This window comes from Malus domestica, chromosome 16, assembly GCF_042453785.1.
Source record: "Malus domestica chromosome 16, GDT2T_hap1".
NCBI lineage: Eukaryota > Viridiplantae > Streptophyta > Magnoliopsida > Rosales > Rosaceae > Malus > Malus domestica.
The window spans coordinates 2,415,377-2,435,930 of record NC_091676.1 but is presented as its reverse complement, the minus strand read 5'-3'; the positions used below and the strand labels follow the sequence as shown (position 1 = coordinate 2,435,930).

Here is a 20,554-nt window from a genome sequence, read left to right as displayed (position 1 = left end):
TTATTTTTTATTTTTCCTCCGCCAACCTAACACAAGCCGCATTGGCAAAGCTGTCAATTGGTAGGTAAGGGTAAACGTGACCCGACCCATTTAATACCCCAAAAATCCTTTTTCTTGGCGACTGCAAGGACAAGATCGTCATTTACGAAAGGTTAATCTGGTAAATCACACAATGATACAATAAGAACCGTTTGGTAGTCTCGCGTGTTGCTTGTCCCATTGCAACTCGTAAAGCCAAGTGCGGACTCCCCAAGAATAACGTCTTATTTTTATATCACACCATCTCTCTTTCTCTTCGCACCCACCAACCCCCGTCAGGCTTAAACATTTTATCGGGAAACAAACAATCAGTCGACCTCTCCAAAGTAATTTCGATCGTCTCTGCTCGAAGCCATGGCCTGTTCCAGCTTAGCGAAGCTTAATGCGGCGTCGTCTCAGTGGATCGGACAGCAGTCCTTCACTCAGCGTCCTGGATCGTCGACTAGCCTCGCTACTCGCCGAGTCGCCGTCCCGATCCGTGCCAAGGCCTACACCGACGAACTCGTCCTAACCGCCGTGCGTATTCTCTTTAACTTGTTTTCGTTTCGCTAATATTTATGCACAATTCGAGGTTTTTGTTTGGTGATTTCATCGCTGGCTGAAAGTTTGAATCTATTTTAGACTGATCATTTTCTTAGTTACGATTTATTTAATAATTTTTTTGTGATTTGATTTGATTTGATTTGTTTGTCCGGATATGAATTTGATTTGTTTGCTTAATTCAACTGATTAATATGTCTTGCTTAATCAATTGATCAATATGTCACTATCACTACCTAGTAGTATTCCGCTTTCACTAGGGAAACGTCTCATGTTCGACTCGATCAGACGGCGAGTTTCATATCTAATTATTATGGCTCATCGTGTGATCTAGTGCTATTCCTTTCAGTTGATTAGTATATCACTATCACTACGGTGTCCAGTAGTATACCGCTTCACTAGTAAGTGAAAGGTCTCATGTTCGACTGGCTCAGATGGCGAGTTTCATACCTAATTAGTATGGCTTATCATGTGGTCTAGTGTTATTCCTCTTCAATTGATTAATATATATGTTCTTGTTTCGTGTGGATTTCCTAAAGAGAAGAAAAAGATTTGGTGTTCGATAGAATTGCTGAAGATTTTGGTGACTAGATTGGAAAGTTGTGTTTCTACTTTCCTGTGTAGTTTGATCTGACACTGCTTGTAATTGATTTTAACTCGTTTTTGCTTGTTTTTGGATGGTACAGAAAACTATTGCATCCCCTGGTCGTGGTATACTCGCTATTGATGAATCAAATGCAACTTGTGGAAAGAGGTTAGACTCGATTGGGTTGGACAATACCGAGGTTAACCGACAGGCTTACAGGCAACTTTTGTTGACCACCCCTGGCCTTGGCGAATACATTTCAGGTGCCATTCTTTTTGAGGAAACACTTTACCAGTCTACAACCGATGGGAAGAAATTTGTGGATGTTTTGTGCGACCAGAAAATTGTACCTGGAATCAAAGTTGATAAGGTAAGATGCCACTAGAATCTGGGTTCTATATAGTTTGTGAAATTTCGTTACATACTTCAGAATCTCAGATGAGATCTTTGATTGTCATTCACGTGCTTCTTTCGTGGTTCAGGGTTTGGTTCCTCTCCCCGGGTCTAACAATGAATCTTGGTGCCAAGGCTTAGATGGATTGGCTTCACGTTCTGCGGAGTACTATAAGCAAGGTGCTCGTTTTGCTAAATGGTAAGTCAACTAGTATCTCTTGTGGACGTCTGCTATATAGAGTTTCTACTATTGTTCAGTCCATTTGATCTATTCTTAGATAAACTTATCGAAGTGTCCTCTCATTGAAATGTGCAGGCGTACAGTTGTTAGCATTCCTTGTGGTCCTTCTGCTCTAGCTGTTAAGGAAGCTGCATGGGGACTTGCTCGTTATGCTGCCATTTCTCAGGTATGTTCAATTTTAGATAGCTATGTTAGTTGGATTTGGTAAAACATTTTATGTTGTAAGAGTGAAAATTTTTTTGCCAACTTGAAAGTAAAAAATAGATATTTCCTTTTTTTTTTTTTTACCCATTGGTGATAATTGTAAAACATTATGGTTATGATTCATTGGTATGACATTATTTGCAGGACAATGGTCTGGTGCCCATTGTAGAGCCTGAGATTCTTCTCGACGGGGATCACCCAATCGAAAGGACACTTGAAGTTGCAGAGAAGGTCTGGGCAGAAGTATTCTATTACTTGGCCGAAAACAATGTGGTGTTCGAAGGAATCCTTCTTAAGCCTAGCATGGTTACCCCAGGGGCTGAACACAAGGAAAAGGCTACTCCAGAAGCCATTGCAAAGGCTACCCTCACAGTGCTTAAAAGGAGAGTTCCTCCTGCGGTGCCAGGAATCATGGTAAGATTGTTGCAAACAATACCGAACTGTGCAACTTGTTTGTTCACCTTCTGGTGTTGTTGAATATTACTACAATAATATTACTAAAAGAACGTAATACTCATGATATTTGTTACCATCGACCCATAGGCTAATTGATATTTTCTCTGTTTACTTCTCAGTTTTTGTCAGGAGGACAATCTGAAGCAGAAGCAACCCTCAACCTTCATGCAATGAACCAAAGCCCCAACCCCTGGCATGTATCCTTCTCGTACGCACGTGCCCTGCAGAATTCTGTGCTTAAGGCATGGCAAGGACGTCCTGAGAATGTGGAGGCCGCACAAAAGGCACTTTTGGTGCGAGCAAAGGCAAACTCCTTGGCTCAGCTAGGAAAGTACTCTGCCGCGGGTGAGGACGAGGAAGCCAAGAAGGGTATGTTCGTCAAGGGCTATACATACTAAGCCAGAGTCTGAGGCAATTCATTCCTCTCCTTGGAAGTTGAAACTCGAGACGGGTGTAATTTACAGCAGTTTCTTTTTCGGTGTTAGCTTACGTATGCTTGAGTAAAAGCTTTTTGATTTCTTTTTCCCCCATTAGAAGACTCGAGGGCTTGAATAAGACCGATGATAAAACGATATGTTTTGCAAATTGTAACTTATGAAGGTGGAAGTGGTGAAAGTATTTCTATCCTCTCAAGGTTAAGATCCGCCTATTTATTTGTGATTCTTGAGATTGGTTCGTGCTTCCTGTCTAGTAGTTGACGGATTTGGAAATGCTTTTAAAATGATTAAAAGTGTTTTTGATGAAAGTGCTTTTGAAACCTATCTTTATATAAGTGTAAGTGAATCCTGGAAAGCACTTGAGTTCTTTGTTCAAGAAACATATAACTAGTGCGGTATTGCATAAAAATATAAGTGGATCGGGTAGAGGAGGTATGCCTTGGGGGAAGGTTAACTAGAGGCTTGCGGAGGGGAGCGGTCACAACTTGGGCTAATTGGTTGGGTGATATTGTTGGTTCGGTAAATGGGCAGACAAGTGTGAGGAACAACATGCTTTCATATGTTGCTACCACATGTTGGTATATATGGAAGGCAAGATGCAACTTTCTCTTCAATCAACAACCTATCTTTCCTCGACAGATCATTGCAGTTATCACCCATTCTGTGGCTGCCTTCAAGGAATCTTCTCAGGCTACGGTAATTAGTTTGCCAATTTCTGTAAATGGATCGGCTTCTGATGTCCATTGGTCTCCACCTTGTGTGGGTTTTATCAAAATTAATGTGGATGCAAGCTGGTTAAGGAGTGGGGCTTCGGGTTTTGTGGGTGTTGTGGCTCGGGACGATGCGGGCAGGTTTGTGGCAGCGAACAGGATGAGGGTCACGGGCTCTTCTGTGGCAGTGGCAGAAGCTTTAGCAGTGCTGCATGGGTGTGAGTTTGGAAGAAACATGGGATGGAATTTTGTCATCGTGGAATCTGACTCTCAGGAATCCATATCCTGTATTCGAGACTTGGATACGATGGGCAGTTGGGAAGCTTTCCCAATTTTAGCGCGATGCAAAAGAATGGGGGAGTCTTTTAATGATTGCCACTGGTCTTGGGTTCCAAGATCGGCCAATATGGCTGCGGATCTTCTGGCGTTGCGGCAAAGTAGGGAGGTATGTGATAATATTTGGGTCAACAAACCCCCATCCTCCCTTGTTCATGTTCTATGTAATGATGGTCTCCCTTGTCCCCATTAATTTCTTCCTGGCAGTATGAGGAATGACATTTTTAGCATTTGGTGCGATGTCGTCTTTACCTCTTTGTACTGCTTTTCCTTAGTTGTTGCTGCTTGCTTTTGCCTCGGGGTAGGCTTCTTTGTATCTTTGGCATCTTTGCCCGGTTGTTAGTTATTCCAGTTCGCCAAAAAAAAAATATAAGTGGATCTTGAAAAAGCAACATTTCCAAACGAGGCTGACATGCACTTTGTCCTCACAATGACATTTTTAGGAGATCAAATCTTCTGCACCCAAAATGGGTGTGGCTTATTTATGGCCTTAATAAGTGTCTGATACATTAAATTCATGACAACAAATTTAAGAAAAGTTAAGATATTAAATACGTGTAAGACACTTATTGAAGCCACAGAGAAGTCACACCCATTTTGGGTGCAGAAGATTTGGTCTCCATTTTTAGATGACAAAGCTTTTTTCTTCTCAATGACTTTCAGATGACAATAGCAACTCCTTTTCTAAAAATTGACGGGAAATATTAAAATTACTAAAAATTTTCTCAATTTCCTCATGTACACAAATAAAAACTATGTGAGTGCCACAATAAATCCGTAACTCAATACCTTAATAAAACCTACCAACCCTATACATTGCACATAAGTTGTCATCTAAAACCACGAGCTGGTGGCCTAATAATAAAGAACGGATTACAAAGCTTCCTTAAAAACTAAAAATTAGATGTCTCGAATTCGAAACCTGCGTCTGGTGTGGAAGCCAGACTTGTGACCAGAAAGAGGTTGAAATGCCTCTTTAAGTTTTCCCGACCTTCGAAAATATGGATAATTGTGGCTTACCACCCGTTGTCCTCATTTTTAAAAGAAAAGAAAAGTTGTCATCTAAAATAAATTTTTTATTTGGAAAAACTGAAAAAGCATGTATATTTTCTTGTAAAATCCGGGCAGAAAGGGCATTGAATTTTGTTTTATAAAATAAAGAGAAATAAATCGTAAAATTCCAGAGTGCAAAGCGTTTTATCTGCAAAAGAGGCCCAGAGCATAAGATGCACCAGCTGCAGTTTAAAGCCCAAAGTGCAGCGCTGAGGTGCGAACTCAAAGTACACTAAAACTCTTGGCTTCCGGAGACTCACTCCTCTGATCTCGAACACGACGCCACTTTGCTGCCTCACCTTGCATGCCCTTTGTTTTCCTCCTCCTCCTCCCCCCATCTCCTCCGTCTCTGCAATTCCCTTGCTGGCCGTCGCCTTCGCATCCAAAACCCATTGCCTCCTCCTCCAAACCCTCACTCCTGGCGATGAAGGACCGGCCTCCTTCCTCGTACGGCTCCGTCTATGTCCCTCCCCACCACCGCCTCCGCTCCGTCATCAGCACCCCCAATTATACCTCCCCTGCTTCAATCGGCTCCAAGCTCCGCGAAAACCAGACTGCTGCTGCTGCTCTCAACCGGAGGAGCAGCACCAATGGTGCTCTGGCGTACTACCAGACTCAGCAGCAGCAGCAGCTGCAGCAACAGGAGCAGTTTCAGAAGCCCAAGCTTCAGCACACTTCTGCTTACGACGACAGCGTTTCCGAGGAAGGCTCCGATCGCGAAGTTGAGTTCCCGTCGCATCCGGTGAGGATTTTATATGTGAATTGTGTGCGCGTAGAGTTGTTAATTGGGTTTCAACTAGGGCTCAGACTCTGAATTTTGGAAGTGGTAGTTGGGTGTTTCATTTTTAGCTTTTGATTTGGTTGTTGATCGAGTCGTGTACTTGGTGCGATGTGAAATGCAGTGTTGATTTTCTATTTGCGGTTCGGGTAGTTTATTCAAAGCTTAATCTGATTAGGTTGCGGACGATGATTGAAAGTAGTGGAGAGATTTTGTGGAGTTTGGTTTAGCAGCTTAAATCTTTCAATTTCATTTTTACTGCTTTCCATTGCATACTCAAAGGCATTGGGAGTTAAGAAAATCACTTTTGCGCGTTGGGAGTTAAGGTGGGGAGATTTCCATCCACATTTTCCCTCGCAGACAATATATGGTGGAGTGTTTTCGTTAGCCCTGCATGGAGTTCTCATCAACCACTAATGGCTCGAAATTGCATATTAATTTAGCCTTTTCATGCCCGTACATCTTTAGGTTAATTCAAGGCGTACCATTATGACTGATTTATTAAGGCATCAAAACATGATGTTTACATAGATTTTTATCCGGTTGAAAGGTATAGCATGGATAGATGCTTATGGTCTTTGTTTATCCGAACATTGCAGACACAGAGTCCTTACTCATCTGATATTGATGAGTGGAAACGGAAATTAACCATGCTGTTACGTGACAAGGCGAAGCAAGAGTTGGTTACAAGGGAGAAAAAAGATAGACGCGACTTTGATAAAATAGCTGCTTTGGCAAGCAAAATGGGGCTTTATAGGTATCTTTGGTTTATGTCAGCGTTTAAGTGTTTCATTAACTTTATAGAAGTCTGACTGTAAGAATTTTTTACAGCCATCTATATTCGAAAGTTGCAGTGTTTAGTAAGGTTCCACTGCCAAACTACAGATTTGACCTGGATGATAGGCGCCCTCAGAGAGAGGTAATTCTGATTGTATTGTTTTCCTTAAAGTTGACGTTTCTGTTTAACATAATCTTAAAGTCATTCAAAACATACTGCCTTTAATTCACTGAGTTCTAGTGTTAATGGGGATTCCTTTTGTTGATAACCCTCACTTCTTGCTCCCCATCTTCAGTTGATGTTTCTTATTTTAATTTGTCCCAACAGACTAGTTTACTTATGTGAAAATGTAATAATGGATTAGCTACGAGTTTAGGATGGCTTCCCTCCACCTCATGATGTTTTTAATGCCTGAATATTTGGTACTTCATTCTACACGGTTCTTACGTGAAGGTTTTTAAATTTGAAAGGTGACCTTGCCTCTTGGGTTGCTGAGGAGAGTTGAGAGCTATCTTGGAGAGTTCCTTTCCCAGAAGTCTAGGACAAAGGAAAGCTTTCAAGATCTTTCCTTTTCTAGATCAAACAGTAGTGGCAGCATTGCTACTGACGAAGGGCTTTTTGAGCAACCAGAATCATTTGCGTCGAGTAAGGGTGTGATGGAAAAACTTCTTTGGCGGAGAAGTATGCAGCTGCGTGATAAGCAACAAGCTTGGCAGGTTTGTCTTACCTCGGCAGATTGCTCTGCATGATTGCATTCACTTATAACTCATAAGATGAATCATGTGTTTTGTTCTATGTGTTTGTGATATATATTTTTATTTCAGGAATCTCCTGAAGGTAGAAAAATGCTTGAACTTCGCAGAAGTCTTCCTGCTTATAAAGAGAAGGATGCATTATTGGCAGCAATTTCACGGGATCAGGTTAGTAATTATTTTTTTGGAAAAATTCACGCAGGACTCTTATTCTGGCTTTGATCCTAGTTTTACAATTCAGTAGTTGGCCTGTGTTGATGGTCAGCTCTTTTCTCTTGTAAGTGGTGGTCATTCTTTTCTTTGTTTTATGGGTTGTTTTCAAAGGTAAGGTAGTAGATGTGGATACATGGTGAATCATGCAATTATTTTAGTTCAATTATGCAAGGTGGCCTGTAACCTGACAATGTACTTTTTGGCACGTTTGTACTTGCAGGTTGTTATCATATCAGGTGAAACTGGCTGTGGCAAGACTACTCAAATTCCACAGTTCATTTTAGAATCTGAGATAGAAGCTGTTCGTGGAGCTGTTTGTAGTATTATATGTACACAGCCTAGACGAATATCTGCTATGTCTGTTTCTGAAAGAGTTGCTTCAGAGAGAGGAGAGAAATTGGGTGACTCGGTGAGTTTCTTGCAATACTTGACCAAATTATTACCCTTAAATTAAAAAGAACTTCTGGTGGTTTCTTTTTCTTTTAACCTTTTCCTTGCATTCCTTTGGTCTTAGGTTGGGTATAAGGTTCGGTTAGAAGGTATGAAGGGAAGGGACACTCGCCTTCTCTTTTGCACCACTGGCATTTTGTTGAGAAGATTACTAGTTGATAGAAATTTGAAAGGTGTAACTCATGTGATTGTGGATGAAATTCATGAACGTGGAATGAATGAAGGTAACTTAGAGCTAGATTAAGGGTTCAATTTTGGATGATGAGGGGTGATTTCTCACTGTAATACGTTGATGCCAGATTTTCTGCTTATTGTACTCAAGGATCTCCTTCCTCGGCGACCAGAACTGAGGTTGATTTTGATGAGTGCAACCCTAGATTCTGAACTTTTCTCATCCTACTTTGGTAGGGCTCAGATAATTCATGTTCCAGTAAGTTTGAAATTCCAGTGTATTTCTGTTAAAAATTTGTATTTCCTCTATTTGAGGTTGTTGTTGCGTATTTCTGTTTGCTTCCTGAGGGAACTCTTAATGATGATTGCAGAGATGGATAATAATGTCTGATATGGGTTTTCTATCTCTGTTGTTTTCCCTCTAAACTAGGGTTTTACATATCCAGTTCGGACTCATTTTCTGGAGGATGTTCTGGAAATTACGGGATGCAAATTAACTCCATACAATCAGATTGATGATTATGGCCAAGAAAAGATGTGGAAAATGAGCAAACAGGCACCAAGAAAGAGGAAAAGCCAAATTGTTTCTGTTGTTGAGGTATACAAGTTACTGCATAAACAGTTTTGTCCTTTTTTGTTTTCCATATCATCTCAATTTTTCCCTCATGGAATGTATTCAGGATGCACTTAAAGCAGCCGATTTTAAGGGGTATAGTCCACAGACTCGGGAGTCTCTAGCATGTTGGAATCCTGATAGTATCGGTTTTTATCTGATTGAGTATCTCTTGTGCAATATCTGTGAGAGTGACAAGCCTGGTGCCATTCTAGTTTTTATGACTGGGTGGGATGACATCAATTCTCTGAAGGAAAAGTTACATGCCAATCCTCTATTAGGTGATCCAAGCCGAGTCTTGTTACTAGCATGCCATGGTTCTATGGCAAGTACTGAGCAGGTAATTTTTAGTGCTCCAATAGTTGTACTATCGCTAGCATGTTGTGCATGCTTCTTGTACACTGTTCAGCATATATTGACTTAATTATCAATTAATTAATTAATGCTGCCATAATTTGTCTTCACATTTAGTGATCCATCCTGGATAGATACTTCCATAGTTCTTTGTTATCTATGGTGGTGAATTAAAGAATTACCACCGAATCACTTTCTAGCCAATTTTCATATGGTGTTTTCTCTTATTTTCATCGTTTCCATGTTGTGACTGCATGCAGAGGCTAATATTTGATGAGCCTGGGGATGGAGTGAGGAAAATAGTGCTGGCTACTAATATTGCTGAGACGAGTATCACAATCAATGATGTTGTTTTTGTACTTGATTGTGGAAAGGCAAAAGAGACTTCATATGACGCACTGAACAATACTCCTTGTTTGCTTCCTTCCTGGATTTCCAAGGTTTCTGCTCAACAAGTAAGGATATGTTCTGGCTGAAGATTTTTCTCTCTTAGACGAAATCTATCCTAGGTTGTTAACTACATTGTTGTGCACATGCAAGTGTGGTAGAATGAGTAGCAGAGAAAACGTTCCTGAAGGCAACCTCATCTTTCTGTGATTAGACAATTTCCATTAAATTTAACATGTGTTTTTTTAATTCTTTTGAGATCATTAGGTTTCCTGTTTAAACACCCAGCAGGAGACGGTCTATAAATGCTTATTTACATGTTGGTCTTTGTTTATGAGTGTGCATGCTTATGTGATTTCTTGTGGGCAACTTTGGTTTTCCTTTATGTTTTTCAGCACATTTCAAGTTTCAGTCTGTTACATTGATTGGTTACAATCTTCTCTGCTTGTATATTGTAGAGAAGAGGAAGAGCAGGACGTGTCCAGCCAGGGGAATGTTATCATCTCTATCCTAGATGTGTCTATGATGCATTTGCAGAGTATCAATTGCCAGAGATTTTGAGGACACCTCTGCAGTCTCTCTGTCTGCAAATAAAAAGTTTAAACCTCGGAAGCATTTCTGAGTTCTTATCTAGGGCTCTGCAGTCACCAGAATTACTCGCGGTAACACTGTAACAGTCAATTTATATTTCTCTACCTAATGTTATTTTAACTTAAATCTTCAATTGCATAATTTTTTGTTGCTGAAAGCTTATTGTGAATTGTTGTAATTTTCTTTTCATTGTAGCGTTACTTTCTTAAACTGATTAGAGCTAAAGATTGTTAATTCCTTAGCATTCAGTGCATATGCTTCTTAATGTCTGTCATGTTATCTTAGTGACATATGGTGGTTTAGTTGCACCCTGCACCCCAAATTGTTCCTCCTGAAATGATGTTGTGCTTATTTGTAAATTTTGCTGCTCATCTGCAATTCACCTTTTGTCTCTTGATATCTTTTACAGGTGCAAAACGCCATAGAGTATTTAAAGATCATTGGGGCCTTGGATGAGAATGAGAATCTGACTGTTTTAGGTGGGGAGAGATTTATTATTCTTTTAATATTTCAATTATGCATTGTGATGCTTGCAATTCTTTGTAATGGTTGAGAGTTTAAATTTGAAAATCGTTAGCCTAATGCAGTTTAAATCACTTGACAGGACACTATCTTACTATGCTTCCTGTTGAGCCAAAACTTGGAAAGATGCTCTTGGTAGGTGCCATCTTCAACTGCCTGGATCCAGTTTTGACTATTGTTTCTGGCCTTAGTGTCAGAGATCCTTTCCTTACTCCATTTGACAAGAAAGATGTAAGCCACTCTCCCATTTCATTATGTATATCGTGCTCTTTATTTCTTGGTCAGAACTGGAGGCCAAATAGTTGAATTGTTATTTTGACGTGCTTGCTCAAATTATTGTTTTTGTGGATATATTGCATGCCCGGCTGTACTAGTTGGATTTATTAAGTTATATTCCTTGTTCACATTGTAATTATGTATCACTTACTTTAAAACAAGACTATGAGGGAGGAGCGAGTCTAGAATTAAAGATAATATATTTTCTTCCCATCTGGTTTTGGCTCCGTGATCAGAGGCCTCTTAGCGACAAATTGTTGGCTGAAGTCGTTTTTAGTCATTTTGGGTGGAGATACAACATTGGAAAGTTGCATCAGCCTGTATCCTTATCATTAAAAACAATTTATGATAAATATTGTATTTGTTTGTCTTTGTAGCTTGCTGAGGCTGCAAAATCTCAGTTCTCCCGGGACAATAGTGATCACCTTGCACTTGTGCGGGCCTATGAGGGCTGGAAGGTTGCTGAAAGAGACTTTGCTGGATATGATTATTGCTGGAAGAATTTTCTTTCAGCACAATCGATGAAAGCTATTGATTCCCTTAGGAAGGAGTTCCTCTCTTTGCTTAGGGATACTGATCTTGTTGATACCAACACCACCACTCATAATGCATGGAGTTATGATGAGCATCTCATCCGTGCAGTTATTTGCTATGGCCTGTATCCTGGAATCTGCTCTGTTGTGGTAAGCATGGATCCATTTTCTTTTCCTTCTGTTATATAGCTGAGCAAGATCTATTTTGTTCACTTCCCTAAATTCTTGATGCTGTCAATCTCCTACATATGTTGGATTCATGATGGTTATTTCATGATGAATGCACGTCTTATTAATCAAATTGGGAAGTAAAGATAAGTTAACCATAAGAATGTAACTGAATTTGTTTTAGTGTTTGTTATTGAGTTATATGGTTTGTCCGATACGCACAAGTAGGATTCCATTTCTTCTCATATAATTTTCTTGAGGACTTACATATATTGAATACAGCACAATGAGAAGTCATTTTCGCTGAAAACCATGGAGGATGGCCAGGTGCTGCTATACTCGGTAAGCATTCTTGTGCGTCGGGTTACGAAAAAGTTGGCCTCTCTTCTGTTTCAATTTAGTCTCATGCTCTTTTCATTTGTCTAGAACTCTGTCAATGCTAGGGATTCTAAAATTCCATATCCATGGCTGGTTTTCAATGAGAAGATAAAGGTGAACTCTGTTTTCCTACGGGATTCAACAGCTGTGTCTGACTCAGTGCTCCTCCTATTTGGTGGAAGTTTTTCGAAAGGGGATATTGTAAGTATTTTGGTTCTGGATGTCCTTTGTTTTCTGTACAAGTGATATAATGCAATTGATTCCTGTTCTGGCAGGATGGACACTTGAAAATGCTGGGAGGATATTTGGAATTCTTCATGAAACCTGCTATAGCAGAAATGTATCAATGCTTAAAAGAGGAACTTGATGAGTTAATTCAAATCAAAGTACGTGAAACTATGAGCATACTTCGTTTCTCTTAAGTCTTAACCTGATGGAGCTTTGTTGTTTCTGTTCTTATCGTTTCTTTTCCTTTTCAATGTCTGGTTTCCTTTCTACTTTACTTTCCGAGTTGCCCAGTGAAGAGGGTTTTGAATGTATTTTCTCCACATGTTACTGCTGGCTAATGTCAATTATTGTGAATCCTGAACAGCTACTGAACCCCAGGATGGACACACACAGTTATCATGAACTCCTTTCTGCAGTGCGGTTGCTGCTCTCCGAGGATCAAGGTGAAGGTAGATTTGTATTTGGCCGCCAGGTCCTTGCACCCTCAAAGTCAAAGCCATCTGTGGTGGCAGCACAGCCAGCCTTGGTTTCAAGAACTGAAAGTGGACCCGGGGGTGACAATTCCAAGAGTCAGCTCCAGACGTTGCTCACACGAGCAGGATATAATGCACCCACGTACAAAACCACGCAGCTGAAGAACAGCCAGTTCCGAGCTACAGTGGAGTTTAACGGAATGCAAATTATGGGCCACCCGTGTAACAACAAGAAGAGTGCAGAAAAAGATGCGGCAGCAGAGGCCATTCAGTGGCTGGTGAGTGGAACACAAATGGGCCATGAGTACATCAATCATATGTCAATCATGTTGAAGAAAAGCAAAAAGGAGCACAAATAAATCAACTGTTTGCTGTTTTCCCTCTCGAAAAAGGACTTTACGAGGGGGCGGTGAGCACAACGTGTGGTGCTTGCTTCGGAGAGACTTAGAATCTATGTGGTCACAATGTCCGACTTTCTACCTGCCGCAGAAAACAGTAAAGGTCGGGCAGCATTATCAACTAAAAAGCCAGCAGACCTGGCCTTGTATCTACATTCTTTTACTCCCATAATTGATCAGACATCACCAGCAATTAGTATCCGAGGTGCCAAATTTGTGGTTGGTTTTGGCTTCTTGGATCATCTGCATCGGGACATAAATATACATCGGAGCTAAAGTTGAGGGGACGGAAGTCGACGTTTTTGGCTATTTCTGTTGTTGCATTTGGATCAAGACATTGATGGTGAGTCGTGACCAAGGTATCTCATCAAAGATGGGTACAGTTGTAGCTAAACAGTACTTAGAAAGTGTCGAGGAGAAATATACACAGCGCATTCGCACAAGTAAAAAAAAAAAGTGACTTCACACGCCGTTGCGGGCTCAGATTTTCACTTTGCTGTAACATATTATTCTTCTGGATAGCTTGCAAGACTAGTGTAGTGTAATCGTAACTTCCTTCTCTCCCCTTTGTTAGGCCATCTTCAACCGGGATGGCTAAATATAGTCCTGTTCAGTATTATGGCCCGGTAAAAAATTATTTTGAAATAAGTAGTGTCAGGCTATACTCATACATCGTCTCCAATCGAAGGAGTTAAACTTTGGGCTGGTTTGGTATTGCTGTGCTTTGAAAAAAAACTGCTTCTGCTATGCTGTGAGAATAAGCAGCTGAGTGTTTGGTAAATTTTTTTGTAAAAGTGCTTTTGAAAAAAAAAAGTAGGTACTTTTGAAAAGAAAAAAAAAAGTAGTATTATAGTGTTTGGTAAACTTTTATGTAAAACAGATGTGAAAAAAAAAATCGATTTTTCAAAGTTGAGTTTTGCAGATTTGTGTTTTTGGCTTTTTTTTCATCCAAAACTGTAAAAAAAGCTGAAGCTGAATGTTTACCAAACACTAAAAAACTCCCAGTTTTTTTTTATACCCAATTTTTTTCAGAATCACCTCAATACCAAACCAGACCTTAGCCTTATCAATAATGGTTAGGTGAGCTTCATAGAATTATAACTCAGTTATCTGTCAGAAATGAATTTTAAGACAAACTAGGTCGTTTCTTAGGTTTTGTACCTTTAGCCTTTCATTGGAGAAGACCTAATGGCTTCCAGTACTGTCCTGGATGGATGGATTTTAAACCACACACTTGGGCTCGCTAAGGGCAAGGGCACTAATGGGGAAAATGATCCTCGCCAAATCCTTTTCCTAGGGATCCTAAGGATCCCCAAGATCTCGCTCGTTCATTGTATATTGTGCGGTCAGTTTTCGTTAGGTACTGTTTATATTTAATTTTAAAATTTAAATTTTGAAATGATTTCTGACCGCATAATGTACGATGAACGGGTGAGATCATGAGATCCCTAGGATCCTTTTCCCACAAATGGTAGAGCGGGAGAGTAACTTTCATAAAACGGAGGGTGATATGCAACTTGCGATAGGTAAATTTTTATAGTAGAGCTGTCAAACTTGGGTAAGCAAAGTACAAAAATACAGGCGGATTGGAAATTTACATATTTTGCATGTGGGTACCTATCCATGCCCAATTGCCCATAACGACTTCCACCTGCATGTGACTGTTATAATAGTATGGGAGATAAAACCGCTGATTGGTCTTTGATTTCGATTTATTAAAACAAATTCTATTTCTTTTCCAAGAAAAAAAAAATTAAGGGACCACAATCACTTTTCAATTAAAATAACTTTTTGCAAAAAAATCTTAAGAGCAAGTTAGACGGACCAGACAATGACGGAGATAGAATTTTAGCCTAGAAGGTTCAAAAGTTTCGATTTGAAACGCCTTTTTGATCTCATAAAAATTACTTTGTCGTGTGGTGAGTAACCGATCACTATCATTTTGAGTCTAGTATGTTGTCCTCACCATCCTTTTCCTCAAATCTAAACTCTAAACCTATCTGATTCTCTTGCTCTCTTTCCCTCCACTGATCCCCAAACCTGAGTCTCAAAAGCAATAGATTGCATGAACTCCCTAGGAGCCACAAGCCTCAAATCAAACCAGATAAAAGAAATTAAAATAAAAAGTCAAATTGAAGCTCTAAGCCTACGAAAAAACTTTGAAAATGATAAGTATAACACTTTCTGCGTAAAAAAAAATATCAGGATAAGCCTTAAACCATTCTAGTACCTTCATATCTTCGCCTCTGAGACCAGTCACCAAATGCATTGTTACAGTGGCGTTTAAGTCAAATAACACTGCGCTAGGATTGTTCCCAGCCACAAACCAATTGAAGCATCGTTGGCATTTTGTGATGATATACTAAATTAATTGTTTAAAATATGGAAAACGCAGAAGGCAAATTTCGATCCCACTTCTTCCTCGAAATGCGACACCGATACGGCTGTCGGGGTTCAGGCTCTTATTGATTCGGTAAATACTGTTGAAAAAAAAATATTGAATCTGAACCGTAAGATACGAGTACGGGACAGGCTGGGAAAGCTCTGCCCCTCTCATGTCCTATGGTCCATATGACCATCTTGTTCTTAGGGCGCGCTAAACTTGAAGCATGTTACATTTTGGGTAGATATTTAGAGAGGTGACAAAGTCTGGTTCTTTTTGTGCCCAAATGAAGCTCTCAAATCTCTTCAAAGTCTCAAATCATGAATTTTTCAGTGTTGCCGTTTACTTTCACATGATATTATTATTTTATTTATATTGTAACATATTAATTAATGTGTTAATTATGCAAGTTGGCAAACGGATCGTGTCGTGTCAAATCTATTATTTCAACGAATTTGTAACAAGTGACCTGATAACAAACCGATTTGACAACAGGTTGTGTTGGCTCGTGTCGGGTTAATGGGCCAAGCAAGAAATTATCATGCCTAATGTCAAAATCTGACAAACGATATCTTATCGTGTTCTTAACGGGTGATCCAATAATGACTTGATCCGTTGACGAGTTCTTAATAGGTAACCCGATAATAACTCAACATGTTAACAGGTTAACTCGAAACTTGTTATTTTCGTGTCAGGTGAACTTTGACAAGCTTAACTTAACTATGTTCATGACAAATCAGTCACGCTGTGTACTCATTTTATAACACACTGATGTAACAATATAAGGTTGGCCCTTAATTGACGGAAGCGAACTGAAATTGACGGAAGTAAGGTTGGCGGACCCCATTGGCCCTTGTATGTTAATAAACTCAAATCAGAAAACAAATAAAAGAATGCAAGTGTGTGGGTGGATTATGTGCCAAGGGAGCACAAGCTTGGGCCACTTAGTCCGATCGCACATCGCAGGGTTTGTGAATCCCGTGACATTAATTTAACAAGTCTGAACTTTTAGAGAAAAAAAATACTAAGAAAAAGGAGGAACCTGTCAGTCTACATCGACCATGCAATTAAATACAACTGATTCCTAATCAGAGATCTATCTCTCGACCATTGGGTTGAAATGAAAATGTTAATTTAGGTACCGTGTTTGATAGAGAAGAGTTTTAATTGAGAAATCTGACCACGCTATTTGTGAAACAACTCTTACAAAAGTATATCATTTTTCTTGAATTTTGGTACCATTTGATCTCTCGCTGGTTTTATTTGGTATAAGAGCTTCCTATTTAGGTGACATTACCAAAATTGCTCGCACGTTAGAATAGGTTTAATAGTCAAATTTCACAAACATTTTGTTGTTTATAGATACAAGATAAACAAAACAAATAAATGCATGTACGACAGAGGTGTGTACAACTAAGGAAATGGTCGAATTAGGAAGTTTTGAATTCAGCGTTTTCGACTAATTTTAAAGTCAAATCTTGTAAAATTGAAATTGATCCATAAAAAGAAAAAAAAAAAAGAGAAATGCATGCACCATGGTCCATGAAGGGTATGTGTGTGCAACGAGGGGATGGGTTTGATGAAGTCATAAGTGGAGCCATGTCTTGATGTGGAACAACTCAAAGCAAATATTCCCCAAAACACAGAAGCATTAGTAGTCGTAGTACCACCAGCTGGATTATTCTTCTTCCTACCTCCGTTCAACATCAACTACTACAAATTATTATTATCATTGTCATTATCATTATTATTACTATTTTGTGTTGCTCTCTCTTCTTTTTCTCATTCAATACTCATGAGAATATTTTTTTTCATCATTCTCAAGTGATGATGATGCTCAGCATCTTATTTAGTGCAGATGCGTTTAGTTTTTGAGATCTATGTAATGAATAGATACAAATCTCAAACCTTAAACTCATCCGATGATACTAAATATGGTGATGAGCATTACCATCACTTGAGGGTGGTGAGCATTACTGCCATGTCAAGATAGTGAATAAAAATACACCCAATATTTATTCACCAATTATCCCGTTCACTTTGGCTTGTTTTAGAATGATCATTACCATCACTTGAGGATGGTGAGCATTACTGCCACGTCAAAATAGTGAATAAAAATACACCCAATATTTATTCACCAATTATCCCGTTCACTTTGGCTTGTTTTAGAATGATCATTACCATCACTTGCGGATGGTGAGCATTACTGCCACGTCAAGATAGTGAATAAAAATGCACCCAATATTTATTCACCAATTATCCCGTTCACTTTGGCTTGTTTTAGAATGATTGAAAGCATTTTTAGAAAAAATGTGTTTGAGTTCCAAAAACATTTAAAGTGCTTTCTACAATAAACACTATTTATGTGTTTTTTGCATGAAACAATAAACTGTTTTACAAAATTCATTTGTTATTTTACTAAAGATTGGTTCTAAAACAATTTTCACAAAAAATATTATCAGTCATTTTAAAAACATTTTCAAACGAGCTTTTATTAATTTTATATAGAACCCCCAACCCTACACTTTACACGATTCTTCATCATCATTAAATCAACGCACACGAATCACATCCAGTCATACTAATCAAGTACCCCAACAACATTTCAACAAAGTACTTAAGTATTAATCAAATGCCTTTTGTCTTTGATTGGAGCATAATATTGATTAATTTCATTAATCATTTCAAACACACAAGAAAATCTGGGGTAGGTGGCACTAATTGCCAATAATGATTGAAAGTGCATTTTGACAGTCAAATGTTTTTAATTACGTCTAATTGGTAAATTTAAAAGTGTTTAGGACACGTTTGATATTCTACTTGAATTTAATTTTTTTTAACTTAAAAACAGTTTTTAAATCTCAACTCAGTAATCCTTGTTTAATAGGACTATCTTCAAAAAGTAAACTCAAACCAACTTAAAAAATTAGCTTATTAATAAAAAAACAGTGTTTTAAAAAATGCCCTAGGCGGTCCTAGGAGGTTTTTTTTTTTATCTATTTTTTTATTAATTGCGTGCTTTTTTCTTTTTTAGTTTCATGGTGGTATACTTATGGAAATGGTGTATCTAATTTGCATTTTATCATTATTTTATTATCCATACAAGTATAATTTTTTTTAGGTGTCAATATGCACTTATTTACAAGATATACAAGAAATTTACCTAAATCCGTCTAGGCCGCCTAGGCACTAGGCGCTAGCCCGCCGCCCAACTAGCGCCTAGCGTTTTTTAGAACCTTGATAAAAAACCAAAAAGGCAATTTTTTAAGTCTTAAAACTCATCTTGATCTTTTTTTTTCCCTCTCTCTCCTCCTAGTCTCTCATCTTTCTTCCTATCTGCTCTTATTTTTCTCTCTTCTCTCTCCCAATCCTTTCCTCATATACCTCTACTTTCTCTGTCTCTCTCGTCTCTCTCACTCCAAAATCTCTCTCTTCGTTGTCTCCGTTCTTTTGATCCTCTCTCTTCTCTCTCCCTGTCTTTGAAAACAATTTTGAATTTATACCAAATAAGTTTTTTGGTCTTATGAAATATTGGTCTTAACTTAAGAAAGGGCCTTCAGAAAAAAATTTGAAAATAATAATTTTTTTTTTGAGGATATTAAATAGGCCCTTAATTACTTGAAACACATGACAAGTGCTTCTTCTTGCAATACTTGAACTTTTGCTAACGGTTTGTGTGTGTGAATACTCATAGAAGAGTTAAAAGTGTTTTATGACAATTAACGATACTTTTGACTTTTGAGCGTATTTGTCAGAAAAGAGTTTGATTTCTAAATAGAACTCTCAAATGCTTTTACGTGGTAGTATCGAACTGCTCCGGAGCTGTCGAATTCTCACCAAGGCGTCCACTTGAGTCTTCAGGATACAAGCTGTACCAACTTTTTGTACAAAGTACCAACTTGTTTAAACTGATAATGCAGACTTTCTTTGGTCACACGGGCTTCTATTTTTCTTGGTCGTTTCCTGCTTGATTTGATCCCCTTTCATTTTGATAGTCTGATTATTCGATTTGTGAATTCAATTAATCTGAAACGAAGACTTATAATGTTCAGGTTAGAGAATGCATGACGGAAGCTTTGAGTAAAATAAGTAGGAAAAAACCTAGAAAACTTGGAAAGATTTTCAGAAAAAATATAGAGTACTTGAAACTAATACAAGACTTGATACAAAAATGAGCGCCACTGAATTCATGCAGCCGATCTACTTAGTGGATAAAACTTTTGATATTGTTGTTGTCGAGTTGTGTGGCTCATGAGTCATAAGTGCTTTTGCTTTTTCTCATCGATGACTATTTGCAGTGTCGTGCCCGAAGGCCCTTCTCATCATGACATGGACATTGAGAGCAACCCGTGTGTGCTGATTGAATGGCTATGAGTGCACATTTGGTGCTATTCGTCTTATCACTTGTTTTGGTCAAATTTCAACCCAATGTTTTAATTACGTTATAATTGTTTTGATTTAAAGCAATCGATTAAGTTTCATAGCCAGATTAGGTCGTTTACACGTGCAAACGAATCTGAAAATGAGTGGACATTGAGTGCTTGTGGTCTTACACTTTATCACATGTTTTGGTCAAATTGCAATCTAAGTTTTAATTTTTCGTTGTTTTGGATTTGAAGCAATCATATTAAGATTATACACAAGTAAATTAGTAATGCGACCACTAATGTTACAAATGATTCCATTATGAGTGTCATGATAAGTTGATTATATGTTCAAGTGGATCACGCGCTCAGTAAATAAGAACTATTAAAATCAGCATTGTCGATATTTTTATTTACAAGGTACGAATGACAATTTAGTAAATTAATAATATCACAAATGATTCCAAAACAAGCACTATGGTCAATTGAGTACATATGCAGGCGAATCGTATATCTATAAAATAGGAATGGCCATAATCAGTATGATGTTGGATTCCAATATAATCAATCATCAATGTCACAAATGTTTCTTAGAAACATAACGACTATTAGGATCATTTGACTACACGTGCTAGCGGATCATGGATCCACAAAATAGAAACGACCAAAATTAGCGTTGCCAATGTTTTAACTGATAAGATACAAATTCTAATGTAATCAACATCAATGTCATGCATGTTTGCATAACG

The 20,554-nt window shown here is 38.6% G+C and overlaps 2 protein-coding genes across 2 annotated transcripts; both read left to right on the top strand.

The window, feature by feature from the left end:
- The first annotated feature begins 193 nt into the window (after positions 1-193).
- On the top strand, positions 194-3,092 carry LOC103402644 (fructose-bisphosphate aldolase 3, chloroplastic-like). Its single transcript, XM_008341389.4, has 6 exons — positions 194-555; positions 1,266-1,535; positions 1,648-1,757; positions 1,875-1,965; positions 2,148-2,417; positions 2,579-3,092. The coding sequence occupies exons 1-6, from the start codon at positions 394-396 to the stop codon at positions 2,855-2,857; spliced, it is 1,182 nt and encodes a 393-aa protein (XP_008339611.3). The 5' UTR covers positions 194-393; the 3' UTR covers positions 2,858-3,092.
- Positions 3,093-5,167: 2,075 nt separating this feature from the next.
- LOC103402643 (DExH-box ATP-dependent RNA helicase DExH5, mitochondrial-like) lies at positions 5,168-13,677 on the top strand. The gene is made up of 19 exons (XM_008341388.4): positions 5,168-5,737; positions 6,373-6,530; positions 6,605-6,692; positions 7,022-7,267; positions 7,376-7,471; positions 7,737-7,925; positions 8,031-8,190; positions 8,266-8,396; positions 8,568-8,735; positions 8,818-9,090; positions 9,365-9,559; positions 9,950-10,153; positions 10,492-10,561; positions 10,687-10,835; positions 11,258-11,563; positions 11,864-11,923; positions 12,008-12,160; positions 12,235-12,345; positions 12,552-13,677. Exons 1-19 carry the CDS (start codon positions 5,300-5,302, stop codon positions 13,017-13,019), a joined length of 3,663 nt encoding a protein of 1,220 aa, XP_008339610.1. The 5' UTR covers positions 5,168-5,299; the 3' UTR covers positions 13,020-13,677.
- The last annotated feature ends 6,877 nt before the right edge of the window (positions 13,678-20,554 follow it).

Excerpts from the sequence above, each read along its gene's own strand:
- LOC103402643 (XM_008341388.4), top strand. The coding sequence starts at position 5,300 with ATGCCCTTTGTTTTCCTCCTCCTCCTCCCCCCATCTCCTCCGTCTCTG. Across the intron at positions 8,191-8,265 it reads TGAACGTGGAATGAATGAAG|ATTTTCTGCTTATTGTACTC; the intron begins GTAACTTAGAGC and ends CGTTGATGCCAG. Across the intron at positions 11,924-12,007 it reads GCCAGGTGCTGCTATACTCG|AACTCTGTCAATGCTAGGGA; the intron begins GTAAGCATTCTT and ends TCATTTGTCTAG.
- LOC103402644 (XM_008341389.4), top strand. The coding sequence starts at position 394 with ATGGCCTGTTCCAGCTTAGCGAAGCTTAATGCGGCGTCGTCTCAGTGG. Across the intron at positions 1,966-2,147 it reads GTTATGCTGCCATTTCTCAG|GACAATGGTCTGGTGCCCAT; the intron begins GTATGTTCAATT and ends CATTATTTGCAG. Across the intron at positions 2,418-2,578 it reads CTGCGGTGCCAGGAATCATG|TTTTTGTCAGGAGGACAATC; the intron begins GTAAGATTGTTG and ends TTTACTTCTCAG.